Below are 15,776 nucleotides of genomic sequence, written 5' to 3'. Positions count from 1 at the left end.
AATCCCGTACTCACCCTTGCTCGTCTCTCTGCCTACAGAAAGGTCATTGCACCCATGGTGTCTCGGAGTGGAAAACTTTGGTCCAACTTCTGGGGAGCTCTGAGCCCCGAGGGGTACTACGCCCGATCTGAGGACTACGTAGACCTCGTTCAGGGGAAAAGAATGTGAGTAACTTATAACTAGGGAGAGTCACTGCGTCTCCTGCAGGAGGATAGAAGAACTTAATCTGTTTTTAATTTTTATCTGTCTCTTTCAGTGGTGTGTGGAACGTTCCCTATATTGCCCACACCTATCTTATTAAGGGCGAGATTCTACGTAAAGAGCTGCTTCATAGAAGTGTCTTCACCTTGGCAGGACTGGACTCCGATATGTCTTTCTGTAAGAGCATGAGGGATAAGGTAAGGGACACATATATAAGCTGTATATTTAGCTGATTGTAAAAACTTAAAGTATTAGCAGAACTTGAAAATTGCTGTTGATACCCCCAGGCACGTAGCACTTGGTCCTGTTCTGATCCTTGCCATGGACGGCGCACCCCCGGAAGGATATATAGCCAGTTTACACCACTGCATGCAATAATTTTTTTTATTTTTTGCAGCACAGCATTATGCCTTGCAATCCATCGCATTGCACCACGCTGCAGGCAATAGAACTGAATGAAATGTCACTTAGAAATCTTTGCGGGGGGGAGGGGTGGTGGGAGGTTTAATATTTTTTAATAGAATGAGGAAGGATGAGAACCTCTATCTGTTCCTCTAGGCCAGTGTTTGGCAATTTCTTTCCCCAAACAGGCCATGTTGTGATAATTTACTTTGGATAAAATTGCTGTAATAAATACCATGCATTGATTTAAAGCACCTGGGCAAGGTGAAGGAAATCCTGAAAACATGAGCTGTTGGGGAGGGGGGCGGTACTTAAGGACTGGTTTAGAGAACCATTGCTCTTAGACAATTGCTTGTTTTTATCCGGCCTTTGGGGCCATAATTCCCCCCACTGACACCCTTGGAGGGGCTCAATTCCTTCCACTAATCCCAATGATTGAGGTAAAATTTCTCCTGATGAGACCAACAATGGTGCCCAATGACTCCCTATGATGGGGCACTATTCCTCCCAATGAGACCAACAGTGTTGCACAATTTCTCCCAATGACAAAAACAATGGGGCCCAATGACACCAATGATGGGGCACTATTCTTCACAATAACACTAATGATGGGGCCCAATGAAACCAGTAATGGGGCACAATTTCTCCCAATGATGGGACACAATTTCTCCCAATGATGGGACACAATTTCTCCCAATGACATCAATGATGGGGCACTATTCTTCACAATAACACTAATGATGAGGCCCAATGAAACCAGTAATGGGGAACAATTTTTCCCAATGATGGGACACAATTTCTCCCAATGATGGGGTACAATTTCTCCCAATGACATCAGTGATGGGGCACTATTCTGCACAATAACCCCAATGATGGGGCACTCTTCTGTACAATAACCCCAATGATGGGGCACAATTTCTCCCAATGATGGGGCACAGTTTCTCCCAAGGACACCAACAATGTGGTCCAATGAAGCCAATGATGGGGCACTATTCCTCCCGATGACACCAACAATGAGGCCCAATGTCACCCAGGGATAAGGCACTATATCTTCCAATGGGGCCCAATGATACATATGATGGGGCACAGTTTCTCCCAATGATGCTAACAATATGGCCCAATGTCCCCAGTGATGGGGCACAACTTCTCCCAATGACACCGACAATGAGGCCCAATGACACCCAGTGATGTGATGGGGCACTATCACTCCCAATGACACCAGCAATGTGGCCCAATGACACCAGCAATGGGGCACAATTCCCCCCCACAGAGAAGATTGATAAGGCACAATTACTCCCACTGAAACAAACAATGGGACATTTTTTTTTTCTCCACTGATGTCGGGACCTTTTCTACTCCCAATGCCCACACTTTGGCCCCCCCTAAAGTCTTGTTTAGAAAGTTTGGAGACACAGAGATGGACAATGTTCCCATTGGGGACAGCAATAAAATAAGACCTTACGCTATCTAAAGCTGATGTACTATTAAACTTGCCGGGGGTTGCACTCCTTTTCTTTTACTATCCTGTTTGTGACCGGCCTGCCTTGCCCTCCCCTTCCTCTGCAGAGTGTCTTCCTTCATATCAGCAATAGAGATGAATTTGGGCGTTTGGTGTCCACCTCGAAGTATAACACATCCCGCCTGCACAATGACTTGTGGCAGATCTTCGAGAACCCTGTGGTAAGTCCGTCCTGCCTCCCCTTCTTGATGTATGTGTATCAGCTGGGGCCGCTGGTAACCCTCCAGAATCCTTTTTTAATGCTGCGTGTCCTTTTGCAGGACTGGCGGGAGAAATACATCCATGAAAATTACTCCAAGATATTCGAGGAAGATTACTTTGAACAGGTAAGATTTGTGGTGTGAGCGGCTGCGCTGGTAATGCTCTGATTGCCATGAAGGTGAAACGTCCTGGGCGTGTTGATGGGAGTTTTTTGTATCCATTTGTTGGCCACCATACCTCCCAGATCTGCTGCTTGATTTTGGAATTGTGTTGACAACCATCCATGCCATAACCTGTTCTCTGTGTCGGCAGCCCTGCCCTGATGTATATTGGTTCCCCATCTTTAAAGACGTGATGTGCGATGAGTTTGTGGAGCAGATGGAACACTTTAACCAATGGTCGGGTGGGAAGAATGAGGTAAATCTTTCATAGTGTATCCACTCTGGCACTATCCATTTCCCCCTTTGTTCTCACATCACCATTGTTTTTGCTCATTGAATTGACCCCCCCCCCCCCCCCCCCCCCCTTTTTTTTTTTTCTTTCTTCATTTCTTCTGCATCCAGGATAAGCGGCTGGCTGGGGGTTACGAGAGTGTACCAACAGTAGACATCCATATGACTCAGGTGGGCTACCAGGACGAGTGGCTGAAGTTCCTGCAGGACTACATTGCCCCCATCACAGAGAAACTCTTCCCAGGATATTACACCAAGGTGAGCGGAATGTAGCACATCAGTGAATTGAATGCTTTACAGCAGGGCTGCAAAAACAGACAGTTTAGGAGCCAGCCAGTTCAGTCTGTCAGCCAGCTTGGTCACTGAATGTATTTGCATTTCAGATGGACTACTTACCTGCTGTCTGTTCTATACAGGGTTGCCACACGCCACCATTGCTAGAGCTGGGGTTGGTGAGATTGCTAGAGCAGGGGATTGGTGAGATTGCCACAGCTGGAAGAGTGGTGAGATTGCCGTGGTTGTGGTGGTGGTGGGGGGGGGGGGGTGATGAGATTAATGGGGAGGGAGGTGATGGAGATTGCCAGAGCGACGGGGATTGGGGGGTGGGTTGTTTGGGGGGGGGGTGTTGAGTGGCGAGGTTGCCAGAGCAGGGAGGGGGCCGGTGGCGAGGTTGCCAGAGCAGGGGGTGGGTAGCGAAGTTGCCAGAGGGGGGGGGTTAAGTGGTAAGGGTTGCCAGAGCGGGAGGGGAGTGGCAAGGTTGCCAGAGCAGGGGGTGGGGGGGTTGAGTGTGCGAGGGTGCCAGAACAGGGGTGGGGGTGGCGAGGTTGCCAGAGCGGGGGGGGGGAGTGGCGAGGTTGCCAGAGCTGGGGGGGGGGGGTGAAATTATTCCCTACCAAAAGAAAAATGTAAGCTAACTGCTGCAGACACCGACATGGTCAATCCATAGCCACAAAAGAAATAAACAAAGTGAATGGTGCTGGGCTGTGATAGGTGCAACAGTGGTAGGATAATATAATCAAGTACAATATGAAATAATAGTATCATAAAAACTAATCTAATATAATCAAGTAAAATATGACAATAATAGTATCATAATAGCGAAGTAAAATAGTATCATAAAAACAAACAAGATAATTAATTAAAAACCATTGATAAAGTGCTGAGTGCCTAAATGACAAAAAAATAGCGATAGAGTCCAAACTGTATGATGATGAATATAGCAACAGTCCTGAATCAATATATAATAGGAAGAGAAGTGAATAAAGTGCTGCATTCCCTCTAACACTCTGTGCAAAGTAAAAAAAAATCTGTAAATAAGGGGACTTTTCCTTTTCAGTGCAATAACACCTCAGTGCAAGGTGGCCCTCACCTTACAGCTGTAAGGTAACAGCGTATGTAGATAACAGTAGGGGTTGTGGACTTCTTTTGGATGGCATAGAGCGGAAACCATCTAGGAAGCCTCTTTCTCCTGATGGATAATTCTCACTACGGTAATGTATAAAAACGGAACTTCCTTGGTGCCCAATGAGCAGCATGGATGTCCCTCCCAGGCTTGTCCGTGCGATATATGAAGGAAGAAAGGGGTTCGAGATAGTGTAATATATAAAAACTAGATGATGCTTTATTTTTAAAACCGCTGTGGTACTCGCATAACAAAACAATAAGGGGAGCTATTCACCACGAGCAGCGAGCTTGCGCGCTGGCGTCACTTCCGGTGCCTGTCTGTCCCAACGTGTAGCGTCCCGCCCACGTGACTTCATCAGGGGAGCAGCAGTGGTGAGCTTTCCAGAGCATATACTTGCAGGTTCCACTGCTCCTCAGAGCGGGGGTGGTGAGATTGCCAGAGCATATATTCGCAGGTTCCTCTGCTCCTCAGAGCGATGGTGGTGAGGGTGGGAAGATCACAAGAGTATCTCGCTCTTCGTGAAAGAATCTTCATCACAGTAAAAGGTTAGCTGGTCCTATACAGGTCGGAATTCCCCTCGTGATAGCATATATTGGCAGGTTCCTTTGCCTGTGGAAAGCTTCACATGATATCATGTTGCTTTTGGCAGGTTTCTCTGTTGGTTGGAGACACTTGCTGTGACGGGTTAGCCGTCACAGATAAAAAAACAGCCAGCCTTTTCAGAGGACCTCCATGCAGCAAAATTGACAGCAGTAAGAAAAGTTAGGCTAAAGTGAACCTGTAACTTTGATTATGGGGGTGGCTTCTCTTTATTGCCCCCACTACCCCCGCAGCACTCGCTCCTCTTTCCTTTACATCCCATTGCTCTGTTAAGCCTCCAGGAGTAGGCAAAGAGAGCCTTGTATAAGACCTGGACTGCTCTGGTCAGTGCTTGTACATGGCTGAGGACTTTACCCATCCCTCATGAGACACCTCTGGGCCAATTACCAAGCACCAACACTGTCACATGCTCCTCCATGCTAGAGAAGTACGGGGTATATTCTTTGCCCCCAGCTCTGCTGAATGGAGTAGTGGGGATGTGAAAGGTAGGTGTTGATGAGGAGCAAGTAAAAGGGAGAACCTGTTGCATTTCCCCCGAATAGGCAAAGCACAATTTCTTTTTTTCTTTAAAGCTGTATTAATATTATGCTTGGCTTTGTGGTTTGCCCTGCTAAAGATAATCCCACACACGTAACTTTTACTAAATGTGTCTATTTTAATGCACCAGGCAAAAGCGTTTCTGAATTTCATCGTCCGCTACCGACCAGACGAGCAGCCTTCACTCCGCCCCCATCACGACTCCTCCACATTTACCATCAACGTCGCTCTGAACCAGAAAGGCATCGACTACGAGGTGAGGGGACCCTGGACTGTTTCAAAGTTCTCCCACATGTGTTTGCAGAGTTTCTAGTTTTTTTATTTTTCAAACCCAACTTAAATGTTAATTTTAAGGGCCTGTTCACACCAGAACGCAGTGAGGTAAAGGCTTGTTTTCCGTGGGCGTTTCACCGCTTCACCTGTGTGATCTGCAGGTGCCAATACATCATTAATGGTCACGCCCAAACATAGATTGCAAACGCAATGCGTACTGCAGTGCCATGCGATTTGGTGCAGCGGGTTTTTTAGGAGTAGTGCGTGACGTACTTTTTGTGCATTCGGTGCGATTTTCAGCCCATTCAAATGAATAGGCTGCAGAATCGCACTGCAGACCTCACAGGACCAGCAGACCACGTGCCAGTGCGATTCTGGTGTGAACTGCCCATAAATCATCTACGTACATTCCAGGTGCATCGAAAAAGTCTGCAAAGTTTGTTTTTTTTGTTTTGTTTTGTTTTGTTTTTTTTTTTCTTGTTTTGCAACGGGGTGATGGCCAGTGGTAATTGGTTACCAATCTTGTGGCACTAATGGCATGTTAGAGTACAGTGGGGTCCCAGCCTCTGAGGATAGCAGGAGAGGAGATAGTTAAGGGAAAGTTGCAATTGGTTTGAGGCGCCCATATGTAAATGCCATCGCCCAGTAGAAGGTTTGCTAGACCTTAACACCCTCCAACGGGCACACAACTTTTTGCACAATCTCTCACCTATTCAAGCACCATGACTACTTGGGCTGTGCTTGTTCTCCTTGTACAATTTTTTTTTTTTTTTTTGGGGGGGGGGGGGTTGGTGTGGGTATTGGGCAGATTGTCCTCTTTGGTCTGTTTTAAAAATCGGGTCGATTGGGCCCATTCTTGTGTAGATCCTGAAATACTGACCTGTTCCTACTATTATTTTCACCCTACAGGGCGGCGGCTGTCGGTTTATCCGCTACAACTGCCGTGTGGAGTCTCCCAGGAAAGGATGGTCCTTTATACACCCTGGCCGGCTAACCCATTACCACGAGGGTCTTCCCACCACCAAAGGGACCCGCTACATTATGGTGTCATTTGTAGATCCTTGACCCCGAAGACTTTCCATCCCCTAAAAAAAACAAAACCCAGCTAGACGAGACTAATTCCCTGACATGGCAGTTGGAGTGAGCTGCCGTAGTCCGGTGTACCCTTACTCTCTGACCACCAACCATGACTATGGAAGAACAGTATGGCGGGGAAGAGTCACCATGCCACCAAATCTGATCTCTATCATCCTACACTGCTTCGTAATACGCAACTCTCCACAAGTCACCGACTACGGCAAGTTCTTCTGGGGAAAGAAAATGTATGGCTCAAAGATGAGCAAGTCATGTGCCTTACTGTCCACCATGTCCAGCTGACGTTCTCCTTCAATACTTGGCTTCTTCATGACCATCTCACACTTACCTCAAGCTGCCTTAGCTCCTTCATATTGGCTGTTCGCATAGATGTGACATCATGGTGGTGGTCTTTTTAACGTTGTCCAGCCACATAGATGTGTACAGCCCCATTGAGTGCTGGGAGCTCGCTCAGTCGTGCTGTAACCAAAAGCTCCCGCTCACTTAGGAACAATCGGGAGCCGGTAAGGCTGACCCCCGCCAGCGGAAAGGTGTTAATCTTTACCAAAGTCATGGGGTGTTTTTTTTTTTTTTTTATTTTTTTTTTCTTTTCTTACACAGAGATTTAGATGTTTGCACATTTTCTGGGGAAAGGAAACATATTTTTGTAGAAAGTGTTAGCTGGGAAGAAGCAGTATCACAGGGGAGCAAAACTAGGAGCCATGGAGTCATTTCATGGGGTGGGGGAAGGATTTTCCCTTCCCACATTTTAATTGTTTTTGCGATTTTGTTGGCTTTGTACAAAATGCTTTAAATTATTTGCTGCCTAAACATTTTTTAAGTAATTTTAAAGAGAATCAGTGATTTATGTTTAATTTGTTTAATAAAATCAAAAACTTCTACAAGAAAATGTGTGGTTTGTGTTAATGTGTTTCTAGATATTTCGACAAGACGGACGTGATCAGTGGTGGTCATTGGGCCCCCCACCCATATGGTGATCAGGGGGCCTCCCCTCACATGGTGGTCAGTAGGGCCTCCCCTCACGTGGTGGCCAGTAGGGCCTCCCCTCACGTGGTGGTCAGTAGGGCCTCCCCTCACGTGGTGGTCAGTAGGGCCTCCCCTCACGTGGTGGTTAGTAGGGCCTCCCCTCACGTGGTGGTCAGTAGGGCCTCCCCTCACGTGGTGGTCAGTAGGGCCTCCCCTCACGTGGTGGTCAGTAGGGCCTCCCCTCACGTGGTGGTCAGTAGGGCCTCCCCTCACGTGGTGGTCAGTAGGGCCTCCCCTCACGTGGTGGTGAGTAGGGCCTCCCCTCACGTGGTGGTGAGTAGGGCCTCCCCTCACGTGGTGGTGAGTAGGACCCCCTTACAAGATGGTCAGTAGAGAGGAGTACAGGAGGTGCAGAGTGGCGTGGGAATGAATGTGTGGGGAGGTTTAGAGTTGGTTGGAGTAAAGCGTGTTGAATGGTGATGGTTGGGGTGGTATGAATTGTAATGGAAGCTTTACAGTAAGACGGAGTGGAATGGAGAATGTGTGGGATGTTAAGAGTGGTAGAGAGGAGGGTGCTGGGAGGGTCAGAGCAGGATGGAAAAGGCATGCATGAAGATTTAGAATGGGGTTGAAAGGGACACACTGAGGTTCAGAGTAAAATGGAAAGGAGGAGGGTGCCAGGATATTCAGGGTGGAGTGAGGGGTTCAAAGTGGGGTGAAAAGGATGGTGGTTGAAGTTTAAAAGTTGGGTGGAGAGGAGACTGAGGAGGGTTCAGTGTTGGGTGCAGGAAGGTTCAAAGTGCAGTGTAAAGTGCTGAGAGGTTCAGATTGAACTGGAGTAGATGGTACTGGGGGGTTTACGGTATAGAGGGGTGGAGTGGAGGGTCCTGAAAGGGTAAGAGTTGGGTGGAATGGAGAGTGTTGAGGGTCAGAGTGGGTTGGAATGGAAAGTGCCGGGACGTTCCAGGTGGACTGGAGGGTGCAGAGAGGTTTAAAGTGGGATGGAGAGGATGGTGCAGGGGAGTCTAGCGTGGGGAGGAATGACATTGCAACATATACTGTAAATGTATAATAATAATAGTGTGTGACTGTGGGGGGGACATTGACGTGGAAGGGAGGACAACCCCATCCACATCCACTTACCACCACACCCACATCAACAAGAAGGAGTAGCTTATCCTCTGCTGCTCAGTCCTCTCTCTCTCTGGTCCCTGCTCACCTTTCCGCTATAGCATTCCCATGTATACAGTATCTCACAAAAGTAAGTACACCCCTCACATTTTTGTAAATATTTTATTATATCTTTTCATGTGACAACACTGAAGAAATGACACTTTGCTACAATGTAAAGTAGTGAGTGTACAGCTTGTATAACAGTCTAAATATTCTGGTTTCCCTCAAAATAACTCAACACACAGCCATTAATGTCTAAACTGCTGGCAACAAAAATGAGTACACCCCTAAGTGAAAATGTCCAAATTGGGGCCAATTATCCATTTTTCCCTCCCCGGTGTCATGTGACTTGTTAGTGTTACAAGGTCTCAGGTGTGAATGGGGAGCAGGTGTGTTAAATTGGGTGTTATCACTCTCACTCTCTCATACTGGTCATTGAAAGTTCAACATGGCACTTCATAGCAAAGAACTCTCTGATGATCTGAAAAAAATTGTTGCTCTACATAAAGATGGTCTAGGCTGTAAGAAGATTGGCAAGACCCTAAAACTGAGCTGCAGCATGGTGGCCAAGACCATACAGCTGTTTAACAGGACAGGTTCTACTCAGAACAGGCCTCACCATGGTCGACCAAAGAAGTTGAGTGCACGTGCTCAGCATCATATCAAGAGGTTGTCTTTGGGAAATAGACGTATGAGTGCTGCCAGAATTGCTGCAGATGTTGAAGGGGTGGGGGGTCAGCCTGTCAGTGCTCAGACCATACGCCACACACTGCATCAAATTGGTCTGCATGGCTGTCGTCCCAGAAGGAAGCCTCTTCTAAAGATGATGCACAATAAAGCCCGCAGCTTGCTGAAGACAAGCCGACTAAGGGCATTGATTACTGGAACCATGTCCTGTGGTCTGATGAGACCAAGATAAACTTATTTGGTTCAGATGGTGTCAAGCGTGTGTGGCGGCAAACAAGATGAGGAGTACAAAGACAAGTGTGTCTTGCCTATAGCAGTGTTTCTCATCTCCAGTCCTCAAAGTGCCCCAACAGGTCATTTCTTTTCAGGATTTCCCTCAGATGAAACCGCTTTGGTAATTACCAAGGCAGTGAAACTGATCAAAACCACTGTGCATAATAATGGAAAGCCTGAAAACCTTGACCTGTTGGGGCACCTTGAGGACTGGAGTTGAGAAACACTGGCCTACAGTCAAGCATGGTGGTGGGAGTGTCTTGGTCTGGGGCTGCATGAGTGCTGCCGGCACTGGGGAGCTACAGTTCATTGAGGGAACCATGAATGCCAACATGTACTGTGACATACTGAAGCAGAGCATGATCCCCTCCCTTCAGAGACTGGGCCGCAGGGCAGTATTCCTACATGATAACGACCCCAAACACACCTCCAAGACGACCACTGCCTTGCTAAAGAAGCTGAGGGTAAAGGTGATGGACTGGCCAAGCATGTCTCCAGACCTAAACCCTATTGAGCATCTGTGGGGCATCCTCAAATGGAAGGTGGAGGAGCGCAAGGTCTCTAACATCCACCAGCTCTGTGATGTCATCATGGAGGAGTGGAAGAGGACTCCAGTGCAACCAGTGAAGCTCTGGTGATCTTCATGCCCAAGAGGGTTAAGGCAGTGCTGGAAAATAATGGTGGCCACACAAAATATTGACACTTTGGGCCCAATTTGGACATTTTCACTTAGGGGTGTACTCACTTTTGTTGCCAGCGGTTTAGACATTAATGGCTGTGTGTTGAATTGTTTTGAGGGGACAGCAAATTTACACTGTTATACAAGCTGTACACTCACTACTTTACATTGTAGCAAAGTGTCATTTCTTCAGTGTTGTCACATGAAAAGATGTGAGGGGTGTAATCTTGTGAGATGCTGTACACATGAGCCGGAAGTGACTGCTGTTGATTTTTTTCCGGTTGACTTGTTGGTTTCCTAGTGCATCCTGGAATATCTTATTCCTGCAATACCTCCAAAACAAAGAGAAGCAAACACTGACTAAAAGCCCCTCAAAGGCTTTAGGTGCTGTTAGCGAGTGTTGTCATAGATTTCTATGGAGGCTTCCAGGACACTTTGAAGCACCAAGAACGCAGCATGGGGTATAATTTTTAAAGCAAAGCAAACACAACGTCTGACTAGGACTGTAAGATAACCAATTTATTTAGTGGCAGGAGCTTTGATTGGCATTCAGAGGGCTTTTAAAAAAAGCAAGCCCAATGCCACATTTTGAAGTAAGTGTAAATGAGCCTTAACTCTGTAAATCTAGTACTAGTAAAGGTGGAGTTGGGTTTCAACTTTCCAATTGTACAACCTTTACTTCTAGAGGGACTAGGGGGTGTACACACATACACACACACGTTCCTTACCAGATCATCCCGACAAAGCAAGTTATCAGTCTAATTCCGCCTGTCAGCCATCCCTCCTCTCAGCTATCTCTACTGTCAGACATAACTCCTGTCATTCCATCCCTCCTGTCAATCATCCCTTCTGCCAGCCATCCGTCCTGCCATTCATCTCTTCCATCTGTCAACTCCTGCTGTCAATCATCCTTTCTCTAGTCATCTTCCAGGACGGCACACCTGAGAGATGAGAGGCTCCTCCCTACAGGAAACACAATCAATCGACAGCTGTTTTAAGTCCCCACCCTTCCCCTTGATCCTCAGTTTTTGATTGTGTTTCTCCCTACACAGCGAAACCGTTTGTTTTTTTTCCAAATGACCCGAAGCCTGGGGCTGGTGGTCCCCCCCTGGGAGCCGGACCAAATGCCTGGGGAAGGCCTACGGCCACATCACCCTGAAAGTGAAAGAGGGCGCCGCCTGCCCGATCTCGTATGATCTCGGAGGCAAAGCAGGGTCGGGCCTGGTTAGTACCTGATGGGCCTCTGGGTCTGGCCGGATATATTTATCCTTCCTGGGGGGTTCCCCTATCCTTTCCTCAGGGGGGGCAGCAGAAACTGGAAGAGCCCCCCTGAGAGCTGAAGGCCCCTGGGTACAGTGGTGTCCCCAGAACTTCAGGGGCCTTTTTCCTGTTTCCCCCCCTTACCTGTCCGGGCGTCCGTTCAGACAGGGGTGCTGGCTGTCAGTTCTTTCCAGGGCCCCCGACTCCTGGGCCCCTGGTAGCTCGCGTGGGCTGCTGGGGAGGGCGCCGCCTGAACGACCCGCGTTCTTACCCAGGTGGGAAGGCTGAGAGTCAGCAGGAGCAGGCGCCCACATCCTCCTTTCGAGGAGGCACCAGTTCACTACGGTGGATGTCTGCCTAAACCACCTCAGAATGGAATGAGGAACGTACGGCATTGCCCCCCCCCAGATGTATATACTGACTGGCAGGACACAGCCTAACCTTGCAGCTCCCTACGGGGACAGCAGTTGGGGGGGGCACTTTGGCGGCTATCCTCCTTGCGTGTGGACCATAAGGATGGAAAAGCAAGCCCTGTGGCTGTGGAAAAAGGGGAAGACTACAACGGTGAGTACTTTCCTTTACCTTGGGAATTTAGCTGCAAAATCCCCAATCCCAGCCAGATGGTTTCTGGGCATTTGAGATAATCTCCCCTGGGGTCTGGATTCAAATAGCCCAGAAGCTTCTGCTAAAAACACCAGCTACAGCTCCCTCTTACATCAGAGGTGCTGTATGGTGGACAAGTGGTGCAGAGGAGTGATTGTGCCTAAACCACCTCAGATGGGAAAGAGGTAGGTAAGGCATTTCTTCCCCTTCCCCCTGAATTTACTAAGTGGTGCAGTGCAGGACCTGGGGTCTGCATAATTGAAGATCGTTTGTGTCCTCAAAATAGCCCAGAAGCTACTGCTAAAACCACCATCCACAGCTCCCTCTTACAGCAGAGACACTGTGGTGATCACAACAGTAGGTTTCCAACACTCTCCCTACATGTCCGGTTGTGGGACATTAGTAGGGATGAATAGAGCGGGGGGGGGAGGACCTGGTAGATACAAAGAGTTCCTTACAGGCCAGGTATACCACTGAACAATTTATGGATTGTGCAATGGTTGAAGGATTCAGGAGTATGCTCTCCTGGTCAGCAGGTGCACTAGGTTATGGCCCTATTAGCCCAGCTGCTAGGAATCTGAAGTCATAAGCCCCAACCTCCCACTCCACCTTTACATTGTGGTTATATTGAAGTGCAGGAGGTAAGAAAAACCTTTTTGTTGGTTTGGGCTGCAGTCAACTCAGTGACAGATCTAAAGGCGATTTACCATAAATCGCTTCCTATATCCTTTAATTAAGGATTTTCTGTGCAAACATATGCAAGAGCTAGATAGATACATGATTGCTTGTTTAAGGCCTGCAGGTGGCTATTTTCCTCCAGGCTAAATTGGTGATCACCTTTTCTAGAGGCTGTCTTAAATTGGTCTCTAGGGCTGGGCTCATTGAGACTTTAGTTTCTGATCAGCCCCACCTGTGTGTGAGCTGGCCAGCGTTTGCTCAGTCTACGGAGGTAAGGTAGGACAACAGCTACTATAGTAAGGTGTCTAACCATTTTTAGAATTTGTTCCTTCACTGGGGGGTGAAGTGTTAGTATCTACAGCCCAGGCTATGCCTAGAGATCAAATTGCTCTGTTTGGTTATTTCATAAAGGGATACACCATGACTCCTCCTTGGTTGCACACCAGTAGACCTCAGTAGTGAAGGTTTGTCCTTGCTGGGATGTTTTGTGGCACAGCAGAAATACACATTGAGATTTGTGACATCTCTGCTCATAAGGGGTATAGTGCTGTACATCAGAAATGCACTGCACTGAAGCTTTGTTGTTGTCTGTTTATATCCTAAAGGTATTGCTTTATTTGGCTACAGATCAGAAAAATACAACAGGGAAGGTGGTCTGTACTTTCTGGTTTTGTGATGCATGGCGGAAATGCACATCATTTAGTCTTATGACATCTCTGCTCATATTTGTTATATTGCTGCACATCAGACATACTCAAAATTGAGTTCTGTCTGGGGTTTTTTTGTGTCCTGTATTACTGCCTTATTGGTTGCTTATTAGATAGGCAGTAGTGAAGATTGATGGTCCTGAATTGTTGGGAAATACAAATTGAACCTGTGCCAGGGGTAGTACTAGTACTGCCTTTGGTAATCGGTGCAGCCCCGCAAAGGGGCGTCAGGCTGACAGTGCTATTAACGGCAAAGGTTGCCGATTTTAGGCATGCGATTTGACATGTTGAGTCGCATGCCAAATCCCTTCAATATGGATGTGCTATCTCTATTCAGATTGTTATATTGTTGCACATCAGATATATACAAGATTGAAGGTTCTCTGTCCCTTTATGTCTTACATTTACTGCCTTATTGGCTGCATATCAGAAAGGACACAGCAGTGAAGGTTGCTTGTCCTTTTCTGATTTGTTTTTGCTGCCTCAGCAGGGAGACACATTGAGGATGGTGGCGTATCTGCTCAGTATTGGTATATTACTACACATCAGACATACACAAAGATTGAAGATCGTTTGTGTCCTGTATGTTCTATATTTTCTGCCTTATCGGCGGCATATCAGAAAGGCACAGCAGTGAGGGGTGTCTTTTCTGTTTCTCATTGTTCTACCTTGCTGCTTCTTAGGGATACACAGCAGGGGGTTGTTGGCTGCATGCCTCCAGGGAGATAGAGCATTGGGGACCCCTCGCTTGTTCAACCTGAAAATTGCAAGTTACCTGCGACCTGTGTAATCTTGAGGTCTGTGGATCCAGAAAGCAGGGTCTGCTTGGTGGCGCTGCGACCTGGAGTTGCACAGACACAAATGGTTCCCATTGGAAGCCATAGTGTTTCTCTTGCGTTTTTGCGGTTGCAGGTTGGGTCGCACAGGTGTGGGAGCCCGAAGTTCCCTTCTGGTTGAGGTTTTGCTACACACAAGAATAGACATCATGGAGTTTATTGCCTTACTTTGCAATACACCAGAAAAATCGCAGCTAGGAAGGCTGTCTGTTTTTATGTTGCTGTACAGCAGAAATACTCAACATTGAAGCTTGTTGGTGCTTTCTGTTTCATATTGCCTTACCTTACTGCACTTCAGAAAAACACAATGCTGCAGGTTGCTTGGGTCCTTTCCGTGTTGGTTCTATGTGACTGCACTACAGAACTGCATAACAGAAAAGATATTGTCTTATGTTGGTTTAGCTAGCCAGGGCCATATTGATCTTATAACTGTATTTGGTGGTTCATCAGAAATACGCAACATAGAAGTTTGGGTCTTTCTGTCTTATATTTATGGCCCTGTTTTGCTGTACATCAGTAAAACTCCACCGTAAACAGGACTCCCGTCCTTTATGTATATATATCAGTTATGACCTAGCTAGCTGCACTTCAGAAACACGCAGCATTTAGGGTCGGTTCACACTGAGGCAGCACGACTTACAGCGCGACTGCCTCAGGCGACCCAGGACACGACTCAGCGGCGACTTGCGAAACGACTTCTGTATAGAAGTCAATGCAAGTCGCCCCCAAAGTCGTACAGGAACCTTTTTCTAAGTCGGAGCGACTTGCATCGTGCCGATTTAGAATGGCTCCATTGCACAGAACAGGACGCTACTTGTCAGGTGACTAGGTCGCCTGACAAGTCGTCCCAGTGTGAACCAAGGCTGAGGGTTTGCGTGTATCTTAATGTTTTTACAGATTGGCTGCACATCAGAAAACCAGACTGTGAGGACTGTTTGTCTACATTGAAGTTCAGATTTGGGTCTCTCCCATATTTGATATGTTGGTTTAGCTAGCCACACTCAGATACACATTATTGTCTATGCTTGTGTCCTTTCTGTCTAAATCTATTGTGCTGGGTCCACAATCTATGGTCTTTTTTAATTTGTGATATTAATAATGCATGTATCACCTTTTGTATTTCAGCCCTCTTTTCCGTGGAGGGGCCTGGAGTTCTGGCTGCAGACGTCACATGTCAGAAAGCCTCAGCCCCTTACATTCAGGGATGCTGGAACCATTTCCTAGGGTTG

The 15,776-nt window shown here is 47.3% G+C and overlaps 1 protein-coding gene across 1 annotated transcript in view; it reads left to right on the top strand.

Moving 5' to 3' along the window:
- Positions 1–7,271, top strand: part of LOC141133587 (multifunctional procollagen lysine hydroxylase and glycosyltransferase LH3-like) — a 61,554-nt gene extending 54,283 nt beyond the window's left edge. Inside the window, 8 exon segments of the mRNA XM_073623047.1 lie at positions 39–164; positions 257–398; positions 2,170–2,283; positions 2,383–2,448; positions 2,636–2,740; positions 2,887–3,033; positions 5,448–5,573; positions 6,500–7,271. Of these exon segments, the coding sequence (XP_073479148.1) occupies positions 39–164; positions 257–398; positions 2,170–2,283; positions 2,383–2,448; positions 2,636–2,740; positions 2,887–3,033; positions 5,448–5,573; positions 6,500–6,655 (982 nt within the window). The 3' untranslated portion in view covers positions 6,656–7,271.
- Positions 7,272–15,776: the final 8,505 nt, after the last annotated feature.

This window comes from Aquarana catesbeiana, linkage group LG03, assembly GCF_042186555.1.
Source record: "Aquarana catesbeiana isolate 2022-GZ linkage group LG03, ASM4218655v1, whole genome shotgun sequence".
NCBI classification, from domain to species: Eukaryota; Metazoa; Chordata; class Amphibia; order Anura; family Ranidae; genus Aquarana; species Aquarana catesbeiana.
The sequence above is the reverse complement of the archived record's forward strand: the minus strand, read 5'-3'. Positions and strand labels throughout refer to the sequence as shown.